The 27,430-nt window shown below is 40.7% G+C and overlaps 1 protein-coding gene across 1 annotated transcript; it reads left to right on the top strand.

Annotated features, from left to right (window-relative positions):
* The first annotated feature begins 784 nt into the window (after positions 1-784).
* On the top strand, positions 785-27,385 carry LOC129177445 (arf-GAP with dual PH domain-containing protein 1). The gene is made up of 11 exons (XM_054768586.1): positions 785-966; positions 9,657-9,784; positions 11,267-11,358; positions 14,562-14,644; positions 20,134-20,246; positions 20,351-20,497; positions 22,036-22,119; positions 22,346-22,408; positions 23,075-23,146; positions 23,231-23,459; positions 26,663-27,385. Exons 1-11 carry the CDS (start codon positions 882-884, stop codon positions 26,689-26,691), a joined length of 1,125 nt encoding a protein of 374 aa, XP_054624561.1. The 5' UTR covers positions 785-881; the 3' UTR covers positions 26,692-27,385.
* Positions 27,386-27,430: the final 45 nt, after the last annotated feature.

Consider the following 27,430-nt stretch of genomic DNA (forward strand, 5'->3'; position numbering starts at 1 on the left):
CTTCTATATATATATATATATATATATTAAAGTAATGTAAATAACACAAAATAATATACACGTGAACGCAAGCACATCTTTGAACGGCTTGATCACATCACTAATTTCAAGATCTTAGAATAAATGGACTATAATTCATTTTAAATAAATCTCACTTTTAAAAAAGTATTTTTATGAATGATTTAAAAAAACAGTGTATAATGAGAAATTAAATCTTAAATTTTGAACCTCGATGTGCCTTATTAAATAACAATAAATATTACATTCAATACCTCATATTTAGTAAAGATACATCATTTACCGCTTACCCAATTTACACTGCATCATGCTGAAGGTTGTTTCATCATACTGTACTATTGAAAGAAACTACTTTAACACAAATGATTATAAAATTCTTGCACTGAGCCTCATTTATAATGTGCAGGTGTACCTAATGTTATGGTGCTGACAACGAAAAAAATGAAGCTATATCACCACTGGATGTCCCACTCGCTTCACATTACACTGGATGCAAGAGCATATAGGGAGGAGGAGACCAGAGAGGCACCAGTAACAAAGGTGGGGTGGCCAATACTGCAAATTATTATATACCGATACCAAGTAAATACAGGCCTGTATTACCGATAACCTCATTGATACTGATACGCGAGCACTTAAAAATATCGATGGCCACAATCAGTATCGATTCGATATAACACTATCCGTGGTATCTTTACTATCGATATTTGTATCCATCCACACTCTCCTCATAATAAAGTCATCACCAGAGAAAGAGAGAGAGAAAGAGAGAGAGAGCGCATCCGGCCGACAGGTGATGCTCTGCTCTGTCTGTTGGCTTCCAGACAGCGGATGTGCTTGTGCAAGCCTCGGATAAAGTCACCATGGAACCGGAGGGCAACAACCGGCTCCTGCAAGACGTGCTGACGAGACCGGACAACGAGACGTGCGCGGACTGCGGCAACCCAGGTATGCCAAGGCGGTCATGCTGCTCTTCTTTAACAAGACTTTGTGTGTGTCGGGGTTCTCATGGCTGGTCAGTGTGTGCAGACTAGACATAAGCTGTCCCCTCCATAGAGGCTTTGTTCCTGTATGTGTCCATAGTGGCATCATGTTGTACCGAACAGCAAATATCAGTTTTCTAATCGGTGGTTTACGTGGCACTACAGGGAATGCAATATTTCATATTCAGTATACCCCTATTTCTATCGCTATACGTCCACCACTGATCCCCCTGAAATGGTATTCAGCCAAAGTGTCTACGAGGCTCCAGGATGGGCTGAATGCCCATGGCTTGGAGGCGAGCGCTTGTGTGGTTCCTCTGAGGACTGGCTGCAGTAGAGCATCTTTCTCGCAGATCTGGAGACAAAAGCTGTTGGAAACTCCAAAAAAGGAGAGTTCTATAAAACCAGATGATAGTAACTAGTTGAGAAACACACACACCGGTCAATAAAATTTGATACACCAGAACAATTTAGTAGGATTAAACATGCAGCGCCATACATTCTTGCTTAACAACAACGTGTTTTGATTGACATTATCAGAGAGGTGTTCGTCGAACCATTTTCATGGTATGATAGCGTCTATCACAACTAAGCATTATTATTATGAAAAAGAGTTTCTTTTAATAGAAATCTTGCAATGTTAAGTGTTTCGTGGTTTTATTAAAAAAACATTTGTCTACTTTTGTTTATGCACACATATTCCTACACATACATCGAAGACACATTTCTGAGCAAGTTACGCCATTAAAAAAGATGCTGTCACCAAAAAGAAAGACTGAATTGAGGAATAATACATTGTATGCATAAAACATCACGGCAGATCATAGCAACCGCCAGAGATCATACAAATATGCCAAGAACATTACCATTAGTATTTATCATGTAGTTATTTCCAAATCATCACTTCTCTGTATTTTGGCTGAGAAGACTCTTGCGTAATGCACCAACTGCAGAGTTTTATTTTTAATTATCCCTTTATTGGATAAGGAACCTTATATGGCAAAGTCCACGGGCTTTAGAAATGGGGGCCCCAGACACTAACACTGGGCCATCGGCAGTGTACTTGAATGGTGTGACTTGCCCTCCCACTCACCCGAGTCGTCTTTATTACGCACACAAATGTAGTCACGGATGAGCAAGAGTATTTTGAATCTCTGTATTTTGTTTTGTTGATGAAATGTGTTGGTTATCCTTCAGAATTTGTAAGGGGTGATCACATTGCCTGCTATGTTGTGCTCATGCATGCGCATGTGTATCTAATTATGTCCAGTCGGAACACTGGAGGTAAAGTGTGCTGAATTTGAGCAGGGATCAGAGCACTCACACCAGCCAAGCGTATGCTTAAGCATGGCACAGTTGGCCTATAGTGCAGGGGGGGTCCAAAGTGCAACCCGGGTAGCAATATACTGGCACATCTTTTTTTATGTTGGATTTTTTACTGCACTTTGATTTTTCAGCATGTGGCCGTCGGTGGGAAAAGTTCAGACAACCCTGGCCTCGTGTGATGATGCCGCATCTTCTGTTGACCTTATCTTACCTACCTCTTTTTGCACCGCAGCATCATCTATTAATCAGCCCATTTACATACACATGCTTTTTTATGCTTAATCATTCTTACTAATTGTCTTTGCCTTTGTTTTCTATGCTCACATAGAGTTCATGTGAGTGCTTACAGTACAGTATAGTCCAGATTATAGCATCTGCAGCTCAGCAATGTTGTGCGTCCGCCCTTCGCTAAGGACACACAAATGGGTTCTATCCTAACCTAAGCAGTCTTCTGAGGTGTGAGTCAACACAATACATAATCACATGCTACACAACAATATTCAATACTGTCTATACCTACAGAATACATAATAGTACATAATTACATCCGCACATTATTTTGAAAACATATTTAATTCATCATTTCACCAATGAAAACATTTGTAATAAATTACACCATCAATATATTTTGTTTTCTCCTAATTTTTATCATCTATCAAAAACGTGTTTTTATATTTCTTTTTAAATTGTGTGACGTTATTGTTTTATTTCTTCATTTAATTGAGTCCACAACCGTGACCTGCAGTCATGGAGGCGGTTGAGGCAGAGCCTCCATCAGTCATGATGAAAAAAAAACAAACAAACGAACAATGACAGCAATAAACAAATGTGAGTATTTTTCAATTGAACTATATTGTAAATGTATTTTCTGCATGAGTCTGATCGTTTTTAACATTTTCTTAAGTAAAAATTGCTGCATTTGCACATTTCCTGATCAAGTGAGGCTGCTGCGAGCGTGCCTGCCTACTGTCACACATATATATATATATATAATAGATTTATTATACACCATGACTTTCTACAGCTTGTGTAATGTATTTAATGTAGATAAGACATCATTATTCTTGCTAATCGGTACTTATGGTACCGCTGCCTCCTGAAGGAGTCAGGCTTGTGAGAGCTGGAAGGTGCTTGTCATTGCTGTTCTTCCATAGAGGAAAAGCCAGCATTTTCTTTTTTTGTTTTTTTTGACAGCAGCACTAGCTAGCAAGAAATCAGATACATTGAAGATATTTTTATGCTCTGCTGAATGAATGAATTTCACTGCCAAATGGAGATTTACATATCCAAGCCCATCAGGGGGTGAGCAGAGTTTTGCAACAAAGTATCAGAGATTTTCCTGGAGAAGGAAAGGCTGCATGTACTTCATATACAGATAAAAGGTAAGGACACAAATGTTTTCCAGTGAATAAAAAAAAAAAATGTGACTAAGAAGTACGTATTTGAAAACAAATTTTAAGACATTTTTTTTTTTTTTAACAAAAGTGAATTATTCTCTTCTTTTTGTTGTTATTCTCTAAAGGAGCAACCTGCATGAATATAAAAAAACCCCTCCAAAAGTGCCAGTGCCTCCCTCACCAGCCATGAACCTCACTGCCCGCCACTGCTCCACAGAGTCACCCAACAAACCGATATGCACATACATTTGGGAGGCGTGATTACACCAGGCTGTTTTAAATTAAGTTTATCCTCAAATTATATTTTCCATCTCTGTCTATGAACATTTTTGGGATGTTTAGTGGCTATCAAATAATTTAGACAGTTCAAGACTTATGGTTATTTAAAAATAGCATTACAAATTCTATTGCCGGCTACAGCCTAGATGTTAAAGGTTAAAAAAAATATTGTGGAAATGTCCAGCGAGCCAGATTAAAAAGCTCAACAGGCTGTAGTTTGCCCCTGTCTGATTTAGATGATATTTAACATCAGTATAAATTGTAATTCACCCAAAGCCTGTAAATGCAGTAAATGTGACACGTGCAAAATTGAGAAAAACAATGATGTTTTTACAAATACACTGTAACTCTGCATTTACCAAACATAAAACAGTAGATGCAATGTATCAGGTACAAAATCAAGGCAATGTCTGCACCTACACAGATATTTCAAAACCCCATATTTTCCTCTGTGTTTGGGCCTTTCAACCACACACAAACATAAGTTTTTGTCATTAAAAACTATTTTATATGTTGTGATAGCGCTGATTTTTAAAGATAACAACAAACAATTATCAGTAGTTGCTGAAAACAGATAGGATTAAAGGAACTCTGCGTCTTCCTGCCCCTTTTTGGACATTTTGTGAGCTGGAGCTTATCCCAGCTTGACTTTCGGGGGGAGGCTAGGTACACCCGGTCCATTCACACCCATAGAGTGGGAGAGTCTCCAATAAGCCTAAATGAGGGGTTTAGCTAAGGCACGACCTGATGTGGGCCGAGTGTCCAATCTTTCAGTCTCATCATGGCATCTTGGTCTTTGTCATTTTGGTGCATACAAATCACAGACCACCCCTCCCACCACCACTGGCATCATTCCCTGTATTGCTGTCAAAAACCATTGTTGTGCACGTTGAGCACACAATGACCTGCATGTGTACAGTATGCTGTGCATGCGGTTAGTCAGACATACACTAATCTCCGATGAGTGTCGTGTGACTCACACAGCGATGACCTCACCACGGCTCGGTGCGTGTACTCTGCTCTAGACGGTGTCTGCGTTTTAAATAGTAAAGGATGACTTGTTTTAGGATTGAAGTTAAAATTAGATGATTCAAACAGAGAAACAAATGGAGATGCCAGTAACACTTCTAGCCGCTTCCTTTCCCTTCCTCCTTTTACTTCCCTTTCCTTTAGGTCTCATTTGAGTGTTACACACTCCCAGTGAATGTGTGCATGCATGTGTGTGTATACAAAGGGCCTGTGAGCGATGGCAGTTGTTGAATGTGTGAGATGTAGCAGACACTAGAGTGGCTTGTTGAAGACTCCATTTCCATCAAGCATTGTAATGATAGTGGACGATTTGCGTTTCCAATGTCAAAAGCAGCAAAAGTAACTGGTCCAAATTGTACTGCTTTTTGGCACTCCTTCATTGTAAGACTCACTTCAGTCGCATGGCATCGAAAGGGGTTGAGTTGGTCTCTAAAATTGACTGGTCAACCGAGAATCATCACTTGAACATAAAAGGAAGGCAAGCTTTGTCTGAGGCTGCTCCTTTTGTGTTCAAGTGTTGATTCTTGATCTACTGGTATAATAAACAACAATAATAAACAACCTCTGTCATCCTTCCATCCATCTTCTTCTGCTTATCCGACGTCCGGTTGCGGGGGCAGCAGCCTAAGCAGGGAAGCCCAGACTTCCCTCTGCCCAGGCCAGTTGAGAGACATAGTCTTCCCAACTTCTCCTATGTCTTCTCCGAGCGGTCGGACGTGCCCTGAACACCTCCCCAGGGAGGCGTCCTGGAGGCATCCTGACAAAGTGCCCGAGCCACCTCACTTGGCCCCTCTCAATGCGGAGGAGCAGCGGTTGTACACCCAGCTTCTCCCGGATGACAGTGCTTCTCACCCTATCTCTAAAAGAGAGTCCAGCCACCCTAAGGAGAAAATTCATTTCGGCTGCCTGTACCCGCAATCTTGTCCTTTCCGTCACTACCCAAAGCTCATGACCATAGGTGAGGGTAAGAACGTAGATCGATCGGTAAATTGAGAGCTTTGCCTTTTGGCTAAGCTCCCTCTTCACCACAACGGACCGATGCAGAGTCCGCATCACTGCAGACGGTGCACCAATCCGGTCGATCTCGTGTTCCATCCTCACTCGTGAACAAGACCCCGAGGTACTCAAACTCCTCCACTTGGGGCAAGATCTCATCCCAGAACCGGAGATGGCACTCCACCCTTTTCCGAGCAAGAACCATGGACTCGGACTTGTAGATGCTGATTCTCATCCCAGCCGCTTCACACTCGGCTGCAAACAGACCCAGTGAGAGTTGAAGTTCACGGCTCGATGAAGCCAGCAGGATCACATCATCTGCAAAAAGCGGAGACCCAATCCTGTAGCCATCAAACTGGATCCCTTGAACGCCCTGGCTGCGCCTAAAAATTCTGTCCATAAAAATAATGAACAGAATTGGTGACAAAGGGCAGTCCTGTCGGAGTCCAACCCTCACAAGAAACGGGTCCATCTTATTGCCGGCAATGCAAACCAAACTCTGACACCTGTCATACAGGGAACGAACAGCCTGAATCACATCTTGTTTGAAGGCTGGACCCAGTACGAAGAGATGAGGCGATGGTGGAGTTTATAATGATTTATTTGACCAACAAAAAGTCCAAAAGGAAAATAAGGCCAAAGGTTAGCATGGGGAAAAACTAAGAGGGCTGAGCAAAGCCACGAGATTAAAAGATAAACACAAAGAGATCTTAAGCAAAAACTAGCTTTGACAAATACCTGCAGAAGTTCAAAATTAGGGAACAGCATGACGGCACGAGAAGTTGGGACTCAACTCACCCCCGAGCAATAAATTGGCAACTGCAAACAACAATTGCTGGGTTTCAACCACGTGACCTAGAGGCAGTTTGCGTCACTTTCAGTGAGCAGACAGTGGCAAGCATAAGCTACGGCCACATACACACTCAGTAAATTTGTGCAATATTTTGGAGATTAAAGCGAATAATGGTGCATGTCGTTGAAATTATTTGCTCCAATTGTGAGTGCACATGGTGTAATGCATGAAGACATAAAATCGTTGAAAACAAGATGATTGAAAAGCAGTGAAAACCTACTGTATCAGCGTCACAATTGAATGAAATGAAAATAATGCTTCTAACATGTCTATTTGCGCTCTTACACCAAGTCAGTCTGCATGAATACATTCTTGTATGTGTCCTTCATCGTTTTGCTGCACTGTTTGGCAAAGTCTGAGCTACCTAGCCTACATTCAGACGGATTTCATGCACTATTTCTGGTAGACACTACTCTGTGGAGTATTCTTCCAGGTGTTCCATCTGGAAGAATGTTCGGGGGAGAACCCATGTAGGGGCCAGGGACACCTCAGCTGCCCACCTGTGAGTCATGATAGGGCTGCAGGGACAGTGAATGAGGCCGAGGTGCGTGGAGCCCCTGGCGTATGCAGGGATATGTCAACAACGTAATCGCTTCACAAATTCCAATACAATGCGAGATTGACAGCCGAATTGGTGCGGCGTCTGCAATGATGCGGACTCTACATTGGTCTACATGAGTCCATTCTTCAATTTAGAAAGTTTAGAAACCAGTTTTATTCTTAATTTAAGACAAATATATATTGATTTGGTTTGGTTTGGTTTAATTTTATATGAACATGCATGCATGTTACAATGGAAAACATTTCATGAGTCATTTCACGGTTCCACTTGTCCAAAAGTAGTAAGAAGAGTAGGAGTGGGAATAATCAAAATAAGGCTTTTAGCTTGTTGTTAGAAAAGAGAACTCATTTCTGGCAAAAAAAAAATAACTTCATACGAATTGGCTAGCTATACTTTCTTAATATAAGATCATTTTTTTCTCAAGTGAAAATTGCTAGACAAGATATTTTTTCTTTTTAGGAAAAAATAAGAAATGGGTGCTTAAAATGGGACTTTTTTACTTACTGAAATTTTGTTTTTGCAGTGGATATTAAGTGATACAAATACAAATTAAGTGATTGTTAAGAGTTATGTGGATTAATCGTGTCCTGACTATACTGAGGAAAAATGGAACTCACTACTGTACATGGTAGCAACCACCAGAGGCTCTGTAGACTCAGTCTCAACTAGTTTGCTGTCTGAAGGACAACAAGACTTCAGCTGTGAGCTCCATCCATTCAGACAACAGCGATGGCACATCTCTTTCAAATAGCCTTATCCTGCTTTATACAACACGGACACAAACATTACACAAATTGCCAAGCACCTATGCAGGTACAGGTGAATGGGACAGAATATAAATGAACACTTGTGTCATTTAGTTAGTAGTGCACAAGATGAACATTATGCAGATATGCCATTCATATTTAATATAAACCATGTATACTGACAGCTGGTTGACAAATCAGTAAAATCAAATGTTTTTGAGTGCGTCACCTTGCTAACGAGATGCATGAATGTCTGTGAGCAAGTAGATGTTGAATGAAATTTGGGTGATTTGTTATTTTCGTGCTTCCCATTCACTCTCTGTTGCATTGTGGGGAGGGAAGCATGTCAAAGAATAGCATCATATTCATACGGACGGACAGATGGACAGATAGGTAGACACAATGCATGCAAAGGTGTACCTTGATGTCATTACAATACACTTGACTGTACAGGACAACACACAATAAATGATGTTCAGAGGCACACATTGTGCACAATGATGCACTTATAGTTCTTAGTGAAGGCATCTTTTTTGCATTGGTAAATTCAGGATATCTTTTTTTCGAGCATTTATCTTCATATGACATTTTGCCTTTCTCTGGCAGTCGCACATCCCATCTCTGATAAGCTTTGTTGACGTGGGCAGAAGCAAAGAGCCCGTGATCCAGGGACTAAAGTGTACCTTTGCTCAACACCCACGGGCGCTGCTGTCTGTGTCATGTCGCTCTCGGAAAACGTCTGTCTGGCTTTCAGTTTTCTGAAGCTATATTCAAAGTGTATGATGATCTAAATGCTAAGGTCGGTGCTTCAATGATGCCATTATTTTCTTCTGTGTGTGCAGAACCTGTCACTGTTTTATTTGGTACATTTTTAACAGTGTTTGAGATCTCACCGTGACCCAAAATGACATCTCCTTCTTCAATGAATGTCTTTGTAGGTTTTTTTGTCACAAATTGTGCCTAGCAACAAGTGGTCATGGAAATACGTGACCAGAAACAACATCCAAGCTATTTTGTTAATCTCAGTACAGTCAAAGGAAACAGAGCCTGTTATCATGAAAAGTATTTCTTATTTTGTATTTTTTTTCCCCAACAGTCTTATAATTGGGCTCTTTAGAAATATATTTTAGGTACTTTTTTGTGAAATCTTGAGCTGATAAAAATAGCAGAATATAAAAATAACTTAAGTACTAAACCCAGCAGACTTACATTCGATTCGGAATAGTTGAGTTCTGTCACGTAATGCCCAGTCACGTCTTACATTCGAATCTATCGGATCGATACCACCCCTAATAGAGACACAACCATTATTGCTTTAAATTCCTCCTTTCCTCCTGTACCTCCTTTTAATTTTCACTCCTCTCCGCACACTTACCTATCTCCTCCATCTCCCTTCTTATTTATCTTCTGCAACCTCTTCTCTCCGCCTCCCCCTCCCCCCCTCTCTTCTTGTCTCCCGTCTTGCAGAGCCGGACTGGGCATCACTGACTCTGGGTGTGTTTGTTTGCCAGGCCTGCTCGCTCCTACACCGCAGCATCCCTCACATCAGCAGGGTCAAGTCGGTTCAGGACACGTGGGATGCGAGTGACGTGGAGGTGAGGCTCTTATAGCAAACATGACGGGAAGTAGAACTCATAAAAACTCAAACAAGGAAGTCGGTAAAGGATGAGTGATGAGATGTCATCATTACTGAATTGAGGTCCCTACGAGTGACACATAATGTAATTGCAAGGGAATTTTGCTCTAGGTTATATAGAGTAGATACATATAGGTTACACAGTGCATGATAAGAGCAGGGAAAAATACCCCCAAAATACTGTCTGGTTATACTTGTTAAATGAGTTTTCTCCGTAGGGTGGCTGGGCTCTCCCTTAGAGATAAGGTGAGAAGCACTGTCATCCGGGAGAGACTCGGAGTAGAATCGCGACTCCTCCGCATTGAGAGGAGCAAGATAAGGTGGCTTGGGCATCTGGTCGGAATGCCTCCCGGACCCCTCCCTGGAGAGGTGTTCAGGGCAAGTGCGACCGGTAGAAGGCCTCGGGGGAGACCCAGGACACGTTGGAGAGACTACGTCTCCCAACTGGCCTGGAAACGCCTCGGGATACTCCGGGAGGAGCTGGACAAAGTGGCCGGGGAGAGGGAAGTCTGGGCCTCCCCGCTTAGGCTGCTGCCCCCGCGACCCGATCTCGGATGGGCGGTAGGAGATGGATGGATGGATGGATGGATATACTTGTTAATTCATCATAAAATTGCATATGTGTGAAGCTTACGTTCTCCTTGTGCTTGTTTGGTTTTCTGGTTTCCTCCCACATTCCAAAAACATGCACGTTCCGTTCCTTGAGACTCTAAATGGCCATCGGTGTGAATGTGTGTGTGAATGGTTGTTTGTCTGTACTGTATGTGTCATCCCTGCAATGACCCTCAACAGGATAAGGGGTATAAAAAAGGGTGCGTGAATTTAAAAAAAACTGTCATTGTGCTTGCACAGAGAAGATAGCATTGTTTTTCACATGACCCTGACTTCTGCCCTCTCTCCAGGGAGATGGGGAGGTCAATGGAACAGTTACACCTCCATCATGAGATGAATGATTTTTAAAAATAGATATTATATTATAAGACTCCTATTTGGAGCCTTAAGCGGACTGCATTGTAATCTAATTGCAACCTTTCTTCAAAATTAAGTTCGGGCATCCATTCTCTTGTGAAACACGATAATATTGTCATGAAAGACATTTGGGGTGAGGAGAAGGAGAAGGTTGAGATGTGGGATGTAATGGGGTTAAAAGCAGAAAGAATGACCAGACAAACAGACAAACAGAAGCAAAAATAAATCCGTATCTTAAATGACTGGATGCAGTATAGAATTTGACAGATTTTATTTGTGAAATAAACTAGAAATTACTAACTGTGTGTGCCCATGATTGACAAGTGCTTTCTTGGCAATGGGCTTTTTGATTCATGTTTGCCGTCATAAATGAATGTGTTTGTGTTCTTTGTCGTCAGACATTACATTAGACGTACATTACATGTTGATGTTCGCCCAGGTCGCAATTAACTACTCGGTTTCTGCCTTTCAGCTTATGGCTGCAATGGGAAACAATGTGGCTAAGGCCAAATATGAGCAGAAGGTCCCTGCTTTCTATTACAGACCAACACACACTGACTGCAAGTAAGTATACTCAGAGTCAAAGTTATACAACTTCAAACTCTGCCCCTGACCGATTGCAACAGAGTAACCGTGATCGGAGGAGGGGGCTGCAGAATCCGTGCGTTTCGGCCAAGAGGAGAAGAATGTAGATTTACCCTACATAACACGGAGGTTTATGGAGGGCGTAAAGTAAAGGGTTCAGCATTGTATAGAATGTAAATCGGTTACTCTATTGTGCGTAGTCTGGATGTAGTGGGGCCGCCTCTACACAGCAGGCTGTTAAAACCTGGATGAGTTCCCCTCGCCTTTGATTTAGAAGTCTCACCCGCAACAGGCGAGATTAACCCTTTAAACGGACTAGTCAGGCGGGAGGTATGGAGGATGCAAAGTGTGGTCTTGCACCCCCAAGATAACTAGGGTGTAAATAATCAGGTGTGAAAAAGCAAACTCCAGTCTTTGCTCTTTGGTTCTTATTTTTGCTGTTTTTTAAATTTTCAATGCATTTCAACTTTCTTCTCAAATAATCCTTGTCAATTTTCTTCTTCTAATATTATGACTTTATTCCATAATATTTTGACTTTTTCCCATATTGAAACTTTTTCCCCAACCAAATTTGAAAAAAATCATGACTTTGTTTTGTTTTGTTTGTTTCTCATATTACGACTTTTTTTGTCATTCAAATATGTCTTTTTTCCTTTCATGTTTTGGCTTTGTTTTTTTTAAATGGTAAAATTACATCAATTTTTTTTTCATTTCTGCTGCTGCTTTTTTTGTTTTAATTTTTCAACGATTTTATCTTTTTTTTTGTAATTTTTCTTCATTCATTCATATTCATTCCCATAAAATTTTTACTTTAATCTGGTAATATTATAACTTTTAATAATATAGCTAATAATATAACTTTTTCCGCAACATTTATTTGTTTTTGTTTTTTTGTTTTTCATAATATTATCACTTTTTGAAAAATGTCTTTCTTAAATATTTCAGCTTTAGTCTACTAAAATGACTACATTTTTCCTCATAATATTATGATATCCTTCCAGTAAATTTAAACTGTTTGTTAGATTACAACTTTTTTTTTCATATTTTTCACTTTATTCTTGTAAAATTACTGCAGATTTGTTTTATTTTTGCTGTTGTGTGTGTGTGTTTTTAGTTTTCTTGTTGAATTCCATTTTTAGACTGTGCTGCGGGCCAATAAAAAACAGTAGCGGACTGCAAATGGCCACTGGGCCGCACTTTGGACACCCCTGGTTTATACATAAAATTAACTTACTATGCTGCACCGCTGGGATCCAGTACCCTTTTAAAGCCCCTGAAATGCGCAGGACAAGGCCCCTTTCGCTGAAAGAAACAGCAGTTGAACAAACGAAGGAGATTTAGGGAGAGATAAGGTTGTAAAAGTAGGCAGATTGTCAGGATGGTGATGTGATGACGCTTTGTTTTACATCAGTTGCAACACAGCCTGAAATTCCATTGCAGTGCTGAGCACTGTTGGTTTTAATGCGACTGATGAGTGACAATGACTCTTGAGGCTCTTTGATTATTCAAGTTAATTGAGGTCAAGAAATAAACAGGATGCTGTTTAGAATAACAAAAGCTGTTTAATATGGCAGTGTGGTTAGCACGTCTCCCTCACAGCCAGGAAGGACTTCTTCCACCATTCCTGAAGACATACATGCCAGGTTAATTGCAGGTCGACCAGGCTGTACCCTAAAAGGAAAGTCAGATAGGATAAGCTTCAGTTCACTTGTGACCCTGAACAGGATAAGCGGTATAAAATGAATGAATGTTTACAGCTCTTCTGTCGGAAAAGTTGATGATGAGAATGTTCTGTTTTTTGTCCTTTAATTTGCAAAATGTCGTATACAGTCGGACGATTGCTCAGTGACCGCTAAAATAAGGATGGTGACATCAGTTCTTACTTAATTTAAGGCCCTGTCACACCTTGACGATTTAGCCAGCGTACGCCAACGTATGAAAAATTTGGCCAATACGCTGGCGTACGTCCAATAAGCTATGGGTAAGTTTTGTATAAGTTAAGAGCATGCTGAAGCACGCCGGCATACGTCGTAGTACGTCCAAGTCGTCCAAAAATTTTGTGCATGCAAAAAACTTTTCGACGTATATCAACGTATGATTCATACGTCCCGCATACGCGGGCAATACGTTATGCAATCGTTGACGCCCGTTCACACACGTTATTTGTAAGTTACGCACAAGTCGTAATACGTCAACACACCTTGAGACAAAACTGTGTCTTCATGGATCTCTTCTTGGCAAGCGTTGGCTGAGAGGAGATGGAGGCCACTGGGGAAGCAGCTTCCGATACCATTGACGATGCCTGAGAGGCGTTAGAACCTGCGTCATCTCCATCAGAGTGAGAATGGGAGGGGGAGGCTGTGGGTGGTGATGGATCCCTCCGTCACTGCCCTGATACTTCTTGGCAGCGGTCTTCGAAAATTTTCTTCGGCATGATGGTGATGTTGACACTGCGATGTCTAGTGAGGTTATGATTGGCGTCATCAAGTGTCAGCCTTTTTATAGGCTACGGCACGTCATCGTCGGCCATACGCTGCCACGCAGTTTGCATAAGTTAGACTGGCGTTGGGCATAAGTTGTGAACGCCGGCAACACGCTACACATTCGTTGATATAAGTTGTCTATAAGTTACAGAAACGTTCTATATAAGTTACTAATACGTCATGTATACGTCAAACTCGTTACGAATACGCTATGTATACGCCCAAAATTGAAAAAAACGCGCTGGCTAAATCGTCAAGGTGTGACAGGGCCTTAAGACTATGTGTGTCTGTCACAACAACAACTGGAACAACATTTTTAATACTTCCAGAAAAGTCCACTATTTTATGAAATAAATTGTGAAATGAATAGTATCATTTATCTTATGTGCAAGCATATTATGTATCTCCTTCTGCTTTTATGCCATGATCGGAGTAGTACTCCAGATACAGCAATTAAATATCACTAAGAACAAAATCTTCCCTCACTGAGAATCGTAAAGACAAAAACATTTTGCAAACCTGCTAAGCCAACTTCACTTACGTTTACATAACGAGTAAGCAGAGTCTAGGGAGAGCAGAACATTCCAGAAAATAGTTTTTTGGGGTTTAGGGGTCATACTGTGTTCTCTGAGGAGACTCAATTGTGCCACACTTTGACACGCGTTGTGCTAACTGTGAGTGCTGTCCTTGTGTTCCCAGGCTGCTTCGAGAGCAGTGGATCAGAGCCAAGTACGAGAGGAATGAATTTGAATTCATTGAGAAGCAGGAACCTTACTCCGCAGGTACGTGAAAATATCTCTTTGGGCTTGCATTATGGCACAAAACCGTACGGTGGCATATTTAGTGAAAATACACAATTTTCTTGCATGGTGGCCAGTACACATTTAGTTACTTAACTGCAGAGAGTGCTGGTGTCTTCTAGGATTAATGCATTTATCAAAGGTGAGGCCTCTGCGGAGGGACACCCTAGTCTGGCCACAAGTCAATCACAGAGCACATATGAACCATTTCTACTCACACTGATGGACAATTTAGACTCTCCAATTAACCCAGTGGTTCTCAATTATTTTCTGTCACGCTCCACCTACGGGACAGAAATGTTTTCACGCCCCCCGATTTGAAATACTATTGAGAAACTGATAATGTCTATTGATTTATCTGTACTGTACAGACTGAACTCGAAACTGAAACCAGGAAAATGGAACAAAATGGAGAGCTGTGAAGCACGCAAGCGTATTCAATAGTCAAATTGCATGTTGAGTACGATAAATTCATACTGTACATGTTGGCAGGTCTGCACTAACATTAAAATACTCCCTGCCTCTCACGCCCCCGCTGACAGTTCACTGCGCCACCCCCAAGGTGGCCCTCCCCACTATTTGAGAAGCACTGAATTAACCTAACATGTTTTTGGACTGCGGGAGGAAGCCGGAGGAGAACATGCTAAACCTACACATGGGGTCTCAGCTGAGATTCGAACCCAGAACCAGAACCCAGAACCCCCTGTCTGTGAGGACATGTTAACCACAATGCTACCGTGCCCTCAATATACAGTAGAGCCCCTCATCTGCTTTAGATTGTAGATATTTGTTTCTATGGTAACTTAAATAGAGAGTGGTTCGATGGCGCCATCTGCAAGGGAAAAAAGAGTGGTGCAGGTATGTATCCAGCAGAGGGCGCTGTCTCACAAGTCAATTCAATGAACATTTTCCAGCATGGAGATGTTCTGACAAGACGTGATGTTGTGTAATTGCATCTTATGTAAGTACAAGTCTGTAATTGCTTCTTCATGTGGAATTCAATGGAATTTAAAATGCGTTTAAAAGTGCGGGCCGCACGGTGGCCTAGTGGTTAGCATGATGCGTTCACAGTCGGATTTGAACCTCTGTTGGAACGTCTTTGTGTGTTTTCGTGTTCTTCCTGTGCGTGCGTGGGTTCTCTCCGGGTACTCCGGCTTCCTCCCACATTCCAAAAACATGCATGCTAGGTTAATTGGAGACTCTGAATTGTCCATAGGTATGAATGTGCCTTGCAATTGGCTGGTGACCAGTCCAGGGCTTACCCCACCTCTCGCCCGAAGACCACTGGGATAGGCTCTAGTATACCTGCGACCCAGAAAATGACTCAGAATTCTACTTTTGTCTCCCAAAAATATAAGAGCACCATCGCGGGCCTGCTGTGTGCGCACACATACAAATAGACACAATCTCAGAGGTGCTCACGTCACCTTTCCTGCATGCGAGTGTTCCGTGGGGTGTGGCTTGCGTGCTCTGAGCAGGAAGAAGGTGGGATAAAGTCTGTTCAAATGCTACCGCTGCAACAGTGTTTTTATTCGGGATTTCATTGGGGATTACTGTGTCTGTTGTGAGATCATTCAAACCTGCAGTAATAGCCTGTTGTTCCGGCGACCAAGTCTGATGTGTGTGTGTGTGTGTGTGTGTGTGTGTGTCTCACCGAACATTACAGTACCATTACTGACACCTAGTGACCAGTGTAGAATACTACATATCATTCACAGCGTCTTCTGAATGTCTTATATATGTATTTTAGTTAATTTAGCCAATTTTATACTTGAAAATGCTTAATTTAGGCCCAAAATATGTAAAACTTGCTTCAGTGTGCATATTTCTTGATGAACAATAGGCATAAAAATGATTCAATTAAAGGAGGCATCTATTTGAGTTGTGGCACGTATTTGTTCCAGTGGACGACGCAAACTGCTATTAATTGGCTATGGGATGTATAAAGATGAACCGACAAACATGCAAACAAACATGTTTGTCCTGAACGACATAAGTGCTGTGGAAAATATGTAATAGTTGATGCCATAATGTTGTTTTTGCATATAGTTGCGTGCTACTGGAGGTTAAATATACATAAATCAGCCACAGCATTACATGTTATTTGCGTTACAGTGATGTAGAACTAAAATGCATCCTATTGGGTGGTGTTTCTAATATTTTGCCGCTGTCAGAACCTAGATAATAGTGTACGTAAGCCGCATGCGTGGTAGCAGCAATTTTCTCATTGGAATTGCAGTGACCTCACCCATTCTTCATTACAGTGGAAAACCATCTGCACACACACACACACACACACACACACACACAAAACATACAGACGGTGTGCGTTAATATGAGTCATTCTATCAAGCTGTCTACAGGCAAGGTGCATCTGTGTGCGTGTGTGAGTGTTTCAAGATTGATTGAGATATACTCTTGGCAGTAACTTGGCCTCAGTGGTAGGCCATGTCAGCATTGATTGTGAATGCAGAGGAGGGAAGGAGGGAACCGTGTACCGGGAAGGAGCCGTGGGTGGGGACAATGGTGGCTATTGATTGATGAGGCAATGCTAAATACTGAGCGCACCCACAGACAGACACACACACAGTAAAATGAGTGCTGAGGACAATAAAAAAGGAAAATGGAAATCAGCAGGGAGGTAGAATGAAAGACATGTAATTACCATGTTGCAATGTAACATTGTCCATGCACGAGTATTTTAGCTAAAACTGAATGTAGCTAAAGCTGTACTACTTGATATTTTAATACCAAACATAAGGATCAAATAACTGTCTAATGCTCCATTACCCGCCTTTGCAGAAGATTGATAATGGGTGGTAATGGCTTTGCTTAAAGTGATAAAACCCACTGCGGGTAATCAAACCACAATCCCTCCACTCTTTATTGCATGAGCTTTTGTGTCTTTAGGAAGGTGGCGTCCTTTTTTTTCTCCCAAATTGATTGAAATTTGGAGGAATTGTAAGACTCGCAATTTAAATCCTGTATTGCTAATGTCAACCAATCATGTACACCACTTTATATTCTCAACAACAACATATGTTTGTTTAGGCAGCCTTATATTTCTTTCATGTAACTAACAAAGTAGAATTATTTACGTATTCATTTAACTGTTGAGTGTAAGTTGATAGGTATCAGCGTACTGAACTAATTGTGAGATACTGATACTGATACTGGGCTGTGAGAGTTCATCCGGTGTGCAATTTCACTTAATTGGTCCGAAAATGCTCATTTATTTATCCAGAATAACGTATCTTTGTTCCTCTATCAATGCCAGCGCCGCATAGTGACAGGCATAACAATGAAATGCTCTTCCACTTGATGGTAGATAATTAACCTGTTGCCATTCATTGCAGTAGAATAATGGCATGCTTGGTGGTGCATTGTGAGATTTTTTTCTCATGTAAAATACACCAAACTATGGAACTAGCCGTTTCCGCCACTGAAAGAAAAAAAAATATCCCAGCAGTAAGTCATAATTATGAGATAAAAAGTAGAAATTATGAGATAAAACTCATAATTATGAGATAAGAAAGTCATAATTATGAGGTAAAAAGTCAAAATTACACAATAAAAAGTCAAAATTAGGTAATAAAAAGTCAGAATTATGAGATAAAAAGTCGAAATGATGAGATAAAGAGTCATAACTAGAGTAGCACTCGGACAGCGCAGACCTCCGCCAAGCGCCACAGTCCCCCCCCCATATTGTCATTCACACCAAAATAATAATCTTACATTTTTTGGATCAGTCTTTGATATTTAGTAGAACCTGTTGGAAACTTGTCCTGTATTTTTTTCCCAAGTGCTATGACTATTTTTTGTGGAGTTCTGTGCACAAATGCTGAAAATGGTCCTATCTCAAAAAAACAATCCTGGATCCAGACGGTGATCCGGATCGCCCTCAAAATTTAATCAGTTCTTCTATATCCCATTTCTGAAAATTTCACCCAAATCCATTCAAATCTTTTCAAGAACACAAACAGATAAACGCCGGCAAAAACATAACCGCCGCTTTTGCTTGGTGCTCGGCGCATGCGCAGTTTGTAGCTCATAATTTTGACGTTTAATCTCATAATTATGACTTTCCTATCTCACAGTTATGACTTTTTAAATCACGTAGTTTTTACTTTTTATCGAATAAATTATGACTTTGTTATCTCATAATTATGAATTTTTATCTCATCATATCAATTTTGTAATCTCATAATTTGGATTTTTTAAACTCATAATTTCGATTTATTTAATTTCATAATTTTGATTTTTTAATATCAAAATTAGGACTTTCTTATCTTATAATTTTGACTTTTTATCTATTAATTATGACTTTTTTATCTTATAAGATGGACTTTTTATCTCATAATTATGACTTTCCTATCTCATAATTATGACTTTTTTATCTCATAAAATTGACTTTTTATCCCATAACATGGACTTTTTATCTCATAACTATGACATCTCATAATTTCCATGTTTTAATCTCATAATTTTTGATTTTTTAATCTCATAATTATGACTTCGTCATCTCTTATGACATTTTATCTGATAATTTGACTTCTTACGTCATAATTATGATTTACCATCGGGATTTTTTCTTTTCTTTTCAGTGGTGGAAACGGGCTTCCACACCAAACACACTTGCTTTTTTTGCGTTGTTGTTTTTCAGCTTCGCTTTAATGTTTTATTTCAATAAATAAAAAATGAATCAAATAGGAAAGGGAAAAAAAATAAGAAAAGAGAAAAAAAATAAAGACAAAGACAAAAACGCTAAGATAGTGCTAAATAATAATCGTCATAGTGATTGTTATGGAGTTGTGCTGTACAAGAGAGAGAAAGATAAATGTAAATGTGTACTGTATCATTTTAAAAAAGGAAGGATAAATTAAATAATAATGAAAATAGGGAGAATAAAAATAAAATTGATTACATCCGACAAAGACAAAATTAATAAGAAAATAAAACTACAATTAATTATTAGTAATTGTTATTGCTATTGATGGCATTGCTTGCTTGTTATTGCTATTCATCCCGTGGCGCTTATGGCAGGCAGGGCCCGAGCACACCCCCCCCAAACCCCACCTTTTTGTATTGATGTAATACTCCCCCCTGCCTGTGCATATGTAGTGCCTTAAAGACAGTGGTCGGGCTTGTACGACTAATGATCACCCCTATATTATATAAAACACAGATTAGACAGCAAACAGTTCACTGCATGACAGAAATAGAAGTAAAACAACAAAAGGAGACAGTGTTGGCTGAGGCTTTGGCCAAAATAGATTGAACAGGAAGTATGTGTGCTTAAAATAGAAAGGAATATTATTAACAGGGAAACTGATCTAACACAGACACTGTGCGCTGCTCTTCTTTCCACATTCTGCCCTTTTGTTTTCTCCCTCTCTCTCTCGACAAGATGTCACTGGCACTGTTAAAATGTTCTCCCGGTCTCTGGCTCACATTTATTTTTCACCGCTCAGGATACCGTGAGGGGTTTCTATGGAAACGAGGAAGAGACAACGGTCAGTTCCTCAGCCGAAAGTTCATCCTGTCCGAGAGGGAGGGGGCCCTCAAATACTTCAACAAGCAGGATGTGAGAAATATTGGACTGTTGATGATAAACACACGCATGCTTTGTATTAAAGGTCAGGCCATGTTACAGCGTTGTGTTGTTTATGCTGCCTAAATAAATTCAAGGCCAGAGATCCGAAGGCAGTTATGAAAATTGAAACCCTCAACGCCACCTTTCAACCGGCCAAGATTGGCAACCCCTGCGGCCTGCAGATCACCTACCTGAAAGACAACAGCACAAGGAACATCTTTGTCTACCACGGTGATGCTAAGGTGTGTCACAGCAAACATGCACACTGTCCAATTTAGCTCTGGGGGAGGAGCGTGTTTGTGCCGAAATGACATTTTACTGAAAAGTACAGCCTTGTAATAGTACAATAAAACATTCAACTGTGAAAGCTGTGAAAGCTAACGCGTTAATAGCAATTTCCTTTAATGGCACTATTTTTTTTGACGTGCGATTAACGTGCACACATCCTCTGTTTGACACTTGGCCCACACCGTAGTTTGAGGAAATGCAGCAGTGGATGTATCCACCAGTACGAGCCTGGAGTTTGTTTTTCAGACAGGTGCACCGCACAAATATGCACATTAGCACTCAATGAGGTCATCAAATCTTACTTTTATGCATTCCCACTTAGTATTAGCATTTGGGACCAAATATGAGCTGAAAGAAAAATGGAAAAAATACAGTATAGTAGTCTGTCTGTTGCCCTGCGATTGGCTGGCGACCATCAAATCGAATCGTATAATTTGTACATTGTATCAAATCATATCGAATCGTTCTGTTTTTAAAATATATAATTTTTTTATTGTTTTGTATGTTAACCAATATATCTAGACGCATATCAAATTGTTTACCACAAAGAGATTTATGTCCCCCAATTACAACATTTTTCTATCTGCATTTAATTGTGATTAATTATGAGTTAACTATGGACAAAGTGCGATTAATCATGATTAAATATTTTAAACTATTTACAGCACTAGTTTGTATATATATTGTTAGATATTACACTAAATTAATTAAGGCACGGTTACATGAGTGAAATACGTGTGAGTGACTTAATAATATCTTGTGTCCGACCTGTAGGTTGATCATTAAAATTCAAACGGAGGTTTGAACTTTTTGGGGAGTGTTTAAACAAGAGAGAAATGTGAGAAAATGTTATTGCCTGTCTGAGAAAAGTGTATAAAGTGTATAGTGAGGGGTTTTACAGTCTTAAACAGAAAAATGAAGTGTAAAAAAATGTTGCTACTTTGCGGATTTTGTTTATTTTAAAAACAATGGAACACTGTAATACACTTGTCCATCTAATGTATATCGCAAACCTGAGATGACGTTTTTTTCTTAAAATACATATCACTTCTTAGCATAGCTACATGTGTTGGTTTACAAAATATCAATGTAGCCCTTGCTGGAAAAAGTTTGGACACCCCTGGCCGAGCATTTAGTGACCTTCACTGGATTTGTTTTAGTATCCTTAATGCACAAACTATATGAAAACTGTCCACCCACATCCTTCAATTCTTCCGTATGGTTTGGACACAAAATTATGACTTGATTGGACAGTGAGAAAGAGGCAGATATTAGTAGCCTTCTGTTATAACATGTTGTAGAGCACTGCTCCCTCTGCTGGCCAAGTAGTGAAATATGCAGTTCATTGAGTTCATTCAACCTACTTGGGTGATATCGACCACGCTGCAGCATCCTCAAAGATCGTCCAGAGGTTATTCTAAAGCATTCACACTATCAATTAAATAAAATATCTTTCAATTCACGATGCATTTTTATTATTTATTCTGAACAGGAGATGGTCGACTGGTTCAATGCAATCCGAGCGGCCAGGTTCCACTACCTACAAGTGGCCTTCCCCGGAGCGAGTGATGAGGAGGTTAGGATGCAGGGCGTCATTACACGCCACATTGCTTTAGCTCATATGTTTGATATTTTCGATTTTACACGTCCTTCAAGATGGTCAGACTCTTCAAAGCTGACCTGTTAATTATTCATCTGTAGCTCCAGCACTAAAAAAGCACATTAATCCATTGTTCTTTGTTTTAACTAAAGGGCATGCTGGAGCATGTTTAGTATTTTATTCATGCTTTCATGTTTTCCAGCTGGTGCCCAAATTGACCCGAAACTTCATGAAGGAGGGTTTCATGGAGAAAACAGGTCCAAAGGTTTGTATTAAAACACTTTTTTGTTAATTAGGAAAACTTAGTGATTGTTATACTTATGCCATATTGATAAAGCTTTAGTTGAGTGGCCCCCAAACCCCAAATTTGCCCCAAATTCAAATAAAAGGCTGCAGTTTACAGCAAGATTGATATGGTATATGGCAGACATGCATAGACATGCATAGTTACATTAATGAACATCACGTGGTTACATTTGCACAACTCAACATGTCTGAAAAGGAGTAGGAATAAATAATCTCTGCTTCTTCCTACTCCTTCTCCATAGCTATTACTGATAATTCACTCACACCATACTGGATCTTTTGCATGTCGACACAATGTTGAATTTGCTTACATTTTGTCATTTAAAGGTTGTTCACTTCCTGTCTATGTCATCTCTTGAAAGCCCAGGATGTCTTCTCAACAGCTTTTCATTGCATTGCTGGGAATCAGGAGGACAATGCACTCAGATTGCTGTGTTGCAGCCTGATTAAATGCAAATGTTACATTATGACATCTATCAGACAGAATTTCCCCAAAGACCTAACTGAATTATTCTATGCCGCAGACGTTGGACGTAGGGCATTTAAATAATGTATACTGTCTCATTAGAAAGAAGCCTTCTTATGTTGAACCTGATTTCTTTGTGGATTTCCTTTGCTGGCGCAGCACACAGAGGGTTTCAAGAAGAGGTGGTTCACAATGGATGACAGAAGACTGATGTATTTCAAAGACCCACTGGTACAAAAGATCGTCTGCCCAATTTTATTTTATGTTTTTTTTACCTTTTGTTCACCATGTGTTTGCTCACTTTCTGTCTTCCAGGACGCCTATGCCCGCGGAGAAGTATTCATTGGCAGTAAAGAGAACAGTTACACCGTCCTGCCTGGCCTGCCACCGACCATTCAAGGCTACCACTGGAACCACGGCATCACCATCGTCACACCAGACAGGAAGTTCCTGTTTGCTTGCGAGACCGAGGCTGAGCAACGAGACTGGATAGCGGCCTTTCAGAGGGTCATCAATCGTCCAATGAGGCCGCAGGAATACGCAGGTACACAGGGTCAAACATTATAACTGCATCTGACTGCAGGTTGTCACCGCACCACTTCGCCTAAATGCAAGTGGACTGTAACAAAAAGTCGAAAAATCGAAATAAATATTTGCATCTTCACTAAATTATAACGGCTTCTTGATTGACACAAGTGTTATGCCCCCACCAAATTGAATGGAAACCAGTTGTGTAGTTCTTCCACAAGTTAGGGGTGGGCAATTTTGATATCGATCACACACCAAGTACAGTAGATGCAAGACCAGTATCGCCAATACCGATACTGATGCGGATACGATTTATAGTGGAACCTCGGTTGGCGTTCGCCCCGGTTAGGGTGGTTTTCAGTTGGAAATTTAAGCCAGAATTTTGCCCCAGTTTACGTACATTTTCCGGTTAGCGTACAATACAATGCGTGTTTTGTTGTGTTGTTATAACACTGCGTGAGTCCAACTTTTTATCACCAAACATCCTTAGCTTCGAACAAGGAAGCTAGCTTCCTACCGAAGTCAGGTACGTAGCCCGTCTGTGATATCATCAGCAGTTGACTCAAAAAATGTTACGACAAAACATGATTTTTAGTTTTACAGGCATAAAACAATTCTAAATGCACATAAATGACCAATGAAAGGGATAAACAAACATATGAGGTTACTTTTAACTTCATTGAAGACGTGATTGTTGATGTCAGTGTTCCCAAAGGCTCGATGTGTCAGCGAGACACAACATGGACACCATCTTCCTGTTTTGCCATGAGTTATTTCTTGAATTCAATGAAATTCAATAGTGTATTTCACTTTCTTCATCAAAATGCTTGCACTTTGGCTACATTTTGGGTTATTGCGATGAGAAACACTATTGAATTCAAGAAATAAGTCGTGGCAAAACAGGAAGGTAGTGTTCGTGTGGTGTCTCGCTGCCACATGTCTTTGGGAACACTCACATCAAGAATCACATCTTCAATGAAAGTAAAAATAACCTTAAATATTGATTTATCCCTTTCATTCATCATTTACATGCGTTTGGAATTGATTACCGCATGTAAAACTATGATGATAAAACTATAAAAACGTGTTTTGTGTCAACATTTTGCGTTTCTGGAATCGATTAATTAGATTTACATTATTTCTTATGCCGGGGTGGTGGTCCCCCTTTTTAAGAAGGGGGGCCGCAGGGTGTGTTACAACTATCGTGGGATCACACCTCTCAGCCTTCGGGGTAAGGTCTATTCAGGGTTTCTGGAGAGGAGGATCTCACGTATAGTTGAATCTTGGATTCAGGAGGAGCAGGGTGGTTTTTGTCCTGGTGATGGATCTGTGGACCAGCTCTACACTCTCGACAGGATCCTTGAGGGTGCATGGAAGTTTGCCCAACCAGTCTACATGTGTTTTGTGGACTTGGAGAAGGCATTTGAATGTGTTCCTCAAGGAATTCTGTGGTGAGTATATATTCTCTGGGAGAATATGGGGTCCCAGACGACCTAATTCAGGCTGTTCAAGTCAAAGTCAAGAGTTTGGTTCGCATTGCCGGCAATATGTCGGACTCATTTCCAGTGAGGGTTGGACTCCGACAGGTCTGCCCTTTGTCACCAATTCTGTTCATTACTTTTATGGACAGAATTTCTAGGTGCAGCCAGGGCCTTCCAGGAATCCGGTTTGGTGGCTGCAGGATTGGGTCTCTGCTTTTTGCAGATGACGTGGTCCTGCTGGCCGGGATGAGAATCAGCACCTCCAAGTTTGAGTCCATGGTTCTTGCCCAGAAAAGGGTCGAGTGCCATCTCCAGGTCAGGGTGAGATCCTGCCCCAAGTGGAGGAGTTTAAGTAACACGGGGTCTTCACGAGTTCACGAGTGAGGAAAGGATGGAACTCGAGATCGACAGGCGAATTGGTGCAGGGTCTGTAATGATTCGTTCTCTGCATCGGTCCATTGTGGTGAAGAGGGAGCTGAGCCCAAAGGCAAAGCTCTCAATTTACATTCCTATCCTCACCTATGGTCATGAGCTTAGGGAGTAACCGAAAGGACAAAATCGTGGTACAAGCGGCCGTAATGAGTTTTCTCCATTGGTTGGCTGGGCTCTCTCTCCCTTAGAGATAAGGTGAGAAGCACTGTCATCCGGGAGAAACTCTGAGCTGCTCCTCCGCCTTGAGAGGAGCCAGATGAGGTGGCTTGGGCATCTGGTCAGGATGCCTCCCGCACGCCTCCTTTGGGAGGTGTTCAAGGCACGTCCGACCGGTAGGAGGCCTCGGGGAAGACCCAGGACAGTTGGAGAGACTATGTCTCTCAACGGGTCTTGGAACGCCTCGGGATCTGCCGGGAGGAGCTGGACGAAGTGGCCGGGGAGAGGGAAGTCTGAGCTTCCCTGCTTAGGCCCCCGTGACCCGATCTCGGAGAAGTGGTAGAAGAAGGATGGATGGATATTTCTTATGGGAAAAAATGGAAACACTTTACAATAAGGTACACGAAATTCCAGTAATCAATGACGAACGAACCTACAGTACCTAACCCTAACCACTACTCATTAATTACTCATTATTTCTTCATTAGTTCCTCAGTAACTACTGTAAATTTATGTGCTTTAGTTCCTCAGTAACTACTCTTCTCATTAGTTCCTCATTAGTTCTTCACTAATTCCTCAGTAACTAGTCTAAATGTATGTCCCTTAGTCATTAGTTCCTCATTAGTTCTTCATTAGTTCCTCAGCAACTACTGTATTTTTGTGTACCTTATTGTAAAGTGTGACCTAAAAATTTATTTGGTTAGAGTATGTTTCGTTTCGAGTCTAAACTTCTGGAACTAATTGACGCTATCCAAGGTTCCACTGTACTTTAAAACTTGAATGATTGAATGATTTTCAAAAATGTTGCCTTTAATTTGTAACCTATCGACTGTACGGCTACACAATCTGTGTTCTTTTCTCTCCCTATTAAAAATGTTGACTCTTAAACACAGGACGCTTAATGACAAAATGTAAACACAAATGATTGCATGTGTCAACATGTTAAACACGTGTGAATTAATCATCAGTAATAGATATGTCCAAGTGGTAGGATGAAATAAGCAATGCGTCTTCCTACTCCTTTTCGGACATATTGAATTGTGTAAAGGTAATCATATGCTGTTCCTTAAGTAACATGTTAAGCATGTCTGAAACAAACCATGGCCATGATCATAACAATCTTACTTGAATTGTATCTTTTGTCTGGCAGTGGAGGCTCATTTTAAACACAAACCCTGAGGCCTTAGTAAAAGCAGCACTCGGCTGAAGTGGCTTGGTCTGTTCGGATCCAAAACAGCCCAGAAGTCTTACCATGGACCATTGTTTGAAGGTGATGGGTTGGGAATGTGTGTTGTTTCTCGGCCACAATGAAGAAAGATGCTGAAGAGGACTCAAGGCTCCTCTTGGGGCCAAAACGTGGGTGATGTCCTGACTTTTGTGGCTACTATCTTAATGCCACATGTTGACCTTGCCTGGAATTTTGTCTTGTGAATGAATGGTTTAACCTTTCCGAACGCTAACGTTATAATGTGATCATCACACTGGTTGATTCACCAGAATGCATTGTTAATTTATTGAACGTGCATTGTGTGTGTGTGTGTGTGCATTTTAGGTTTGAATACCGACATTAAAACCATGTTAAATCTGCAAAGTACTGTTGGCCACAAATATGCATTAAAAACACACAAACTCTCAGTGATCATTTGCTGTTAACATGGCTGCAGGTGGCTGATCTGTATCCAGGAAGTTCCTTAAGCATACTGTATATATGACAGCTATTGCCTTCTTTATTTGTCCTGTTGAACCGTTGCTGTCATTGTGAAACAATTATCGTGGCCCTGAAGGACTATGATGTGATAAGAGGGTTTTATTTATTTTTCAATTTTTTGAAAAGATGTTGTTGATCACTAGTCATTGTTTGTTTGACTATAAAAATCTAATGCAGATGATGATTTGTTTTGTCTTTTGTTTACACACG

Source organism: Dunckerocampus dactyliophorus, chromosome 2 (assembly GCF_027744805.1).
Source record: "Dunckerocampus dactyliophorus isolate RoL2022-P2 chromosome 2, RoL_Ddac_1.1, whole genome shotgun sequence".
NCBI classification, from domain to species: Eukaryota; Metazoa; Chordata; class Actinopteri; order Syngnathiformes; family Syngnathidae; genus Dunckerocampus; species Dunckerocampus dactyliophorus.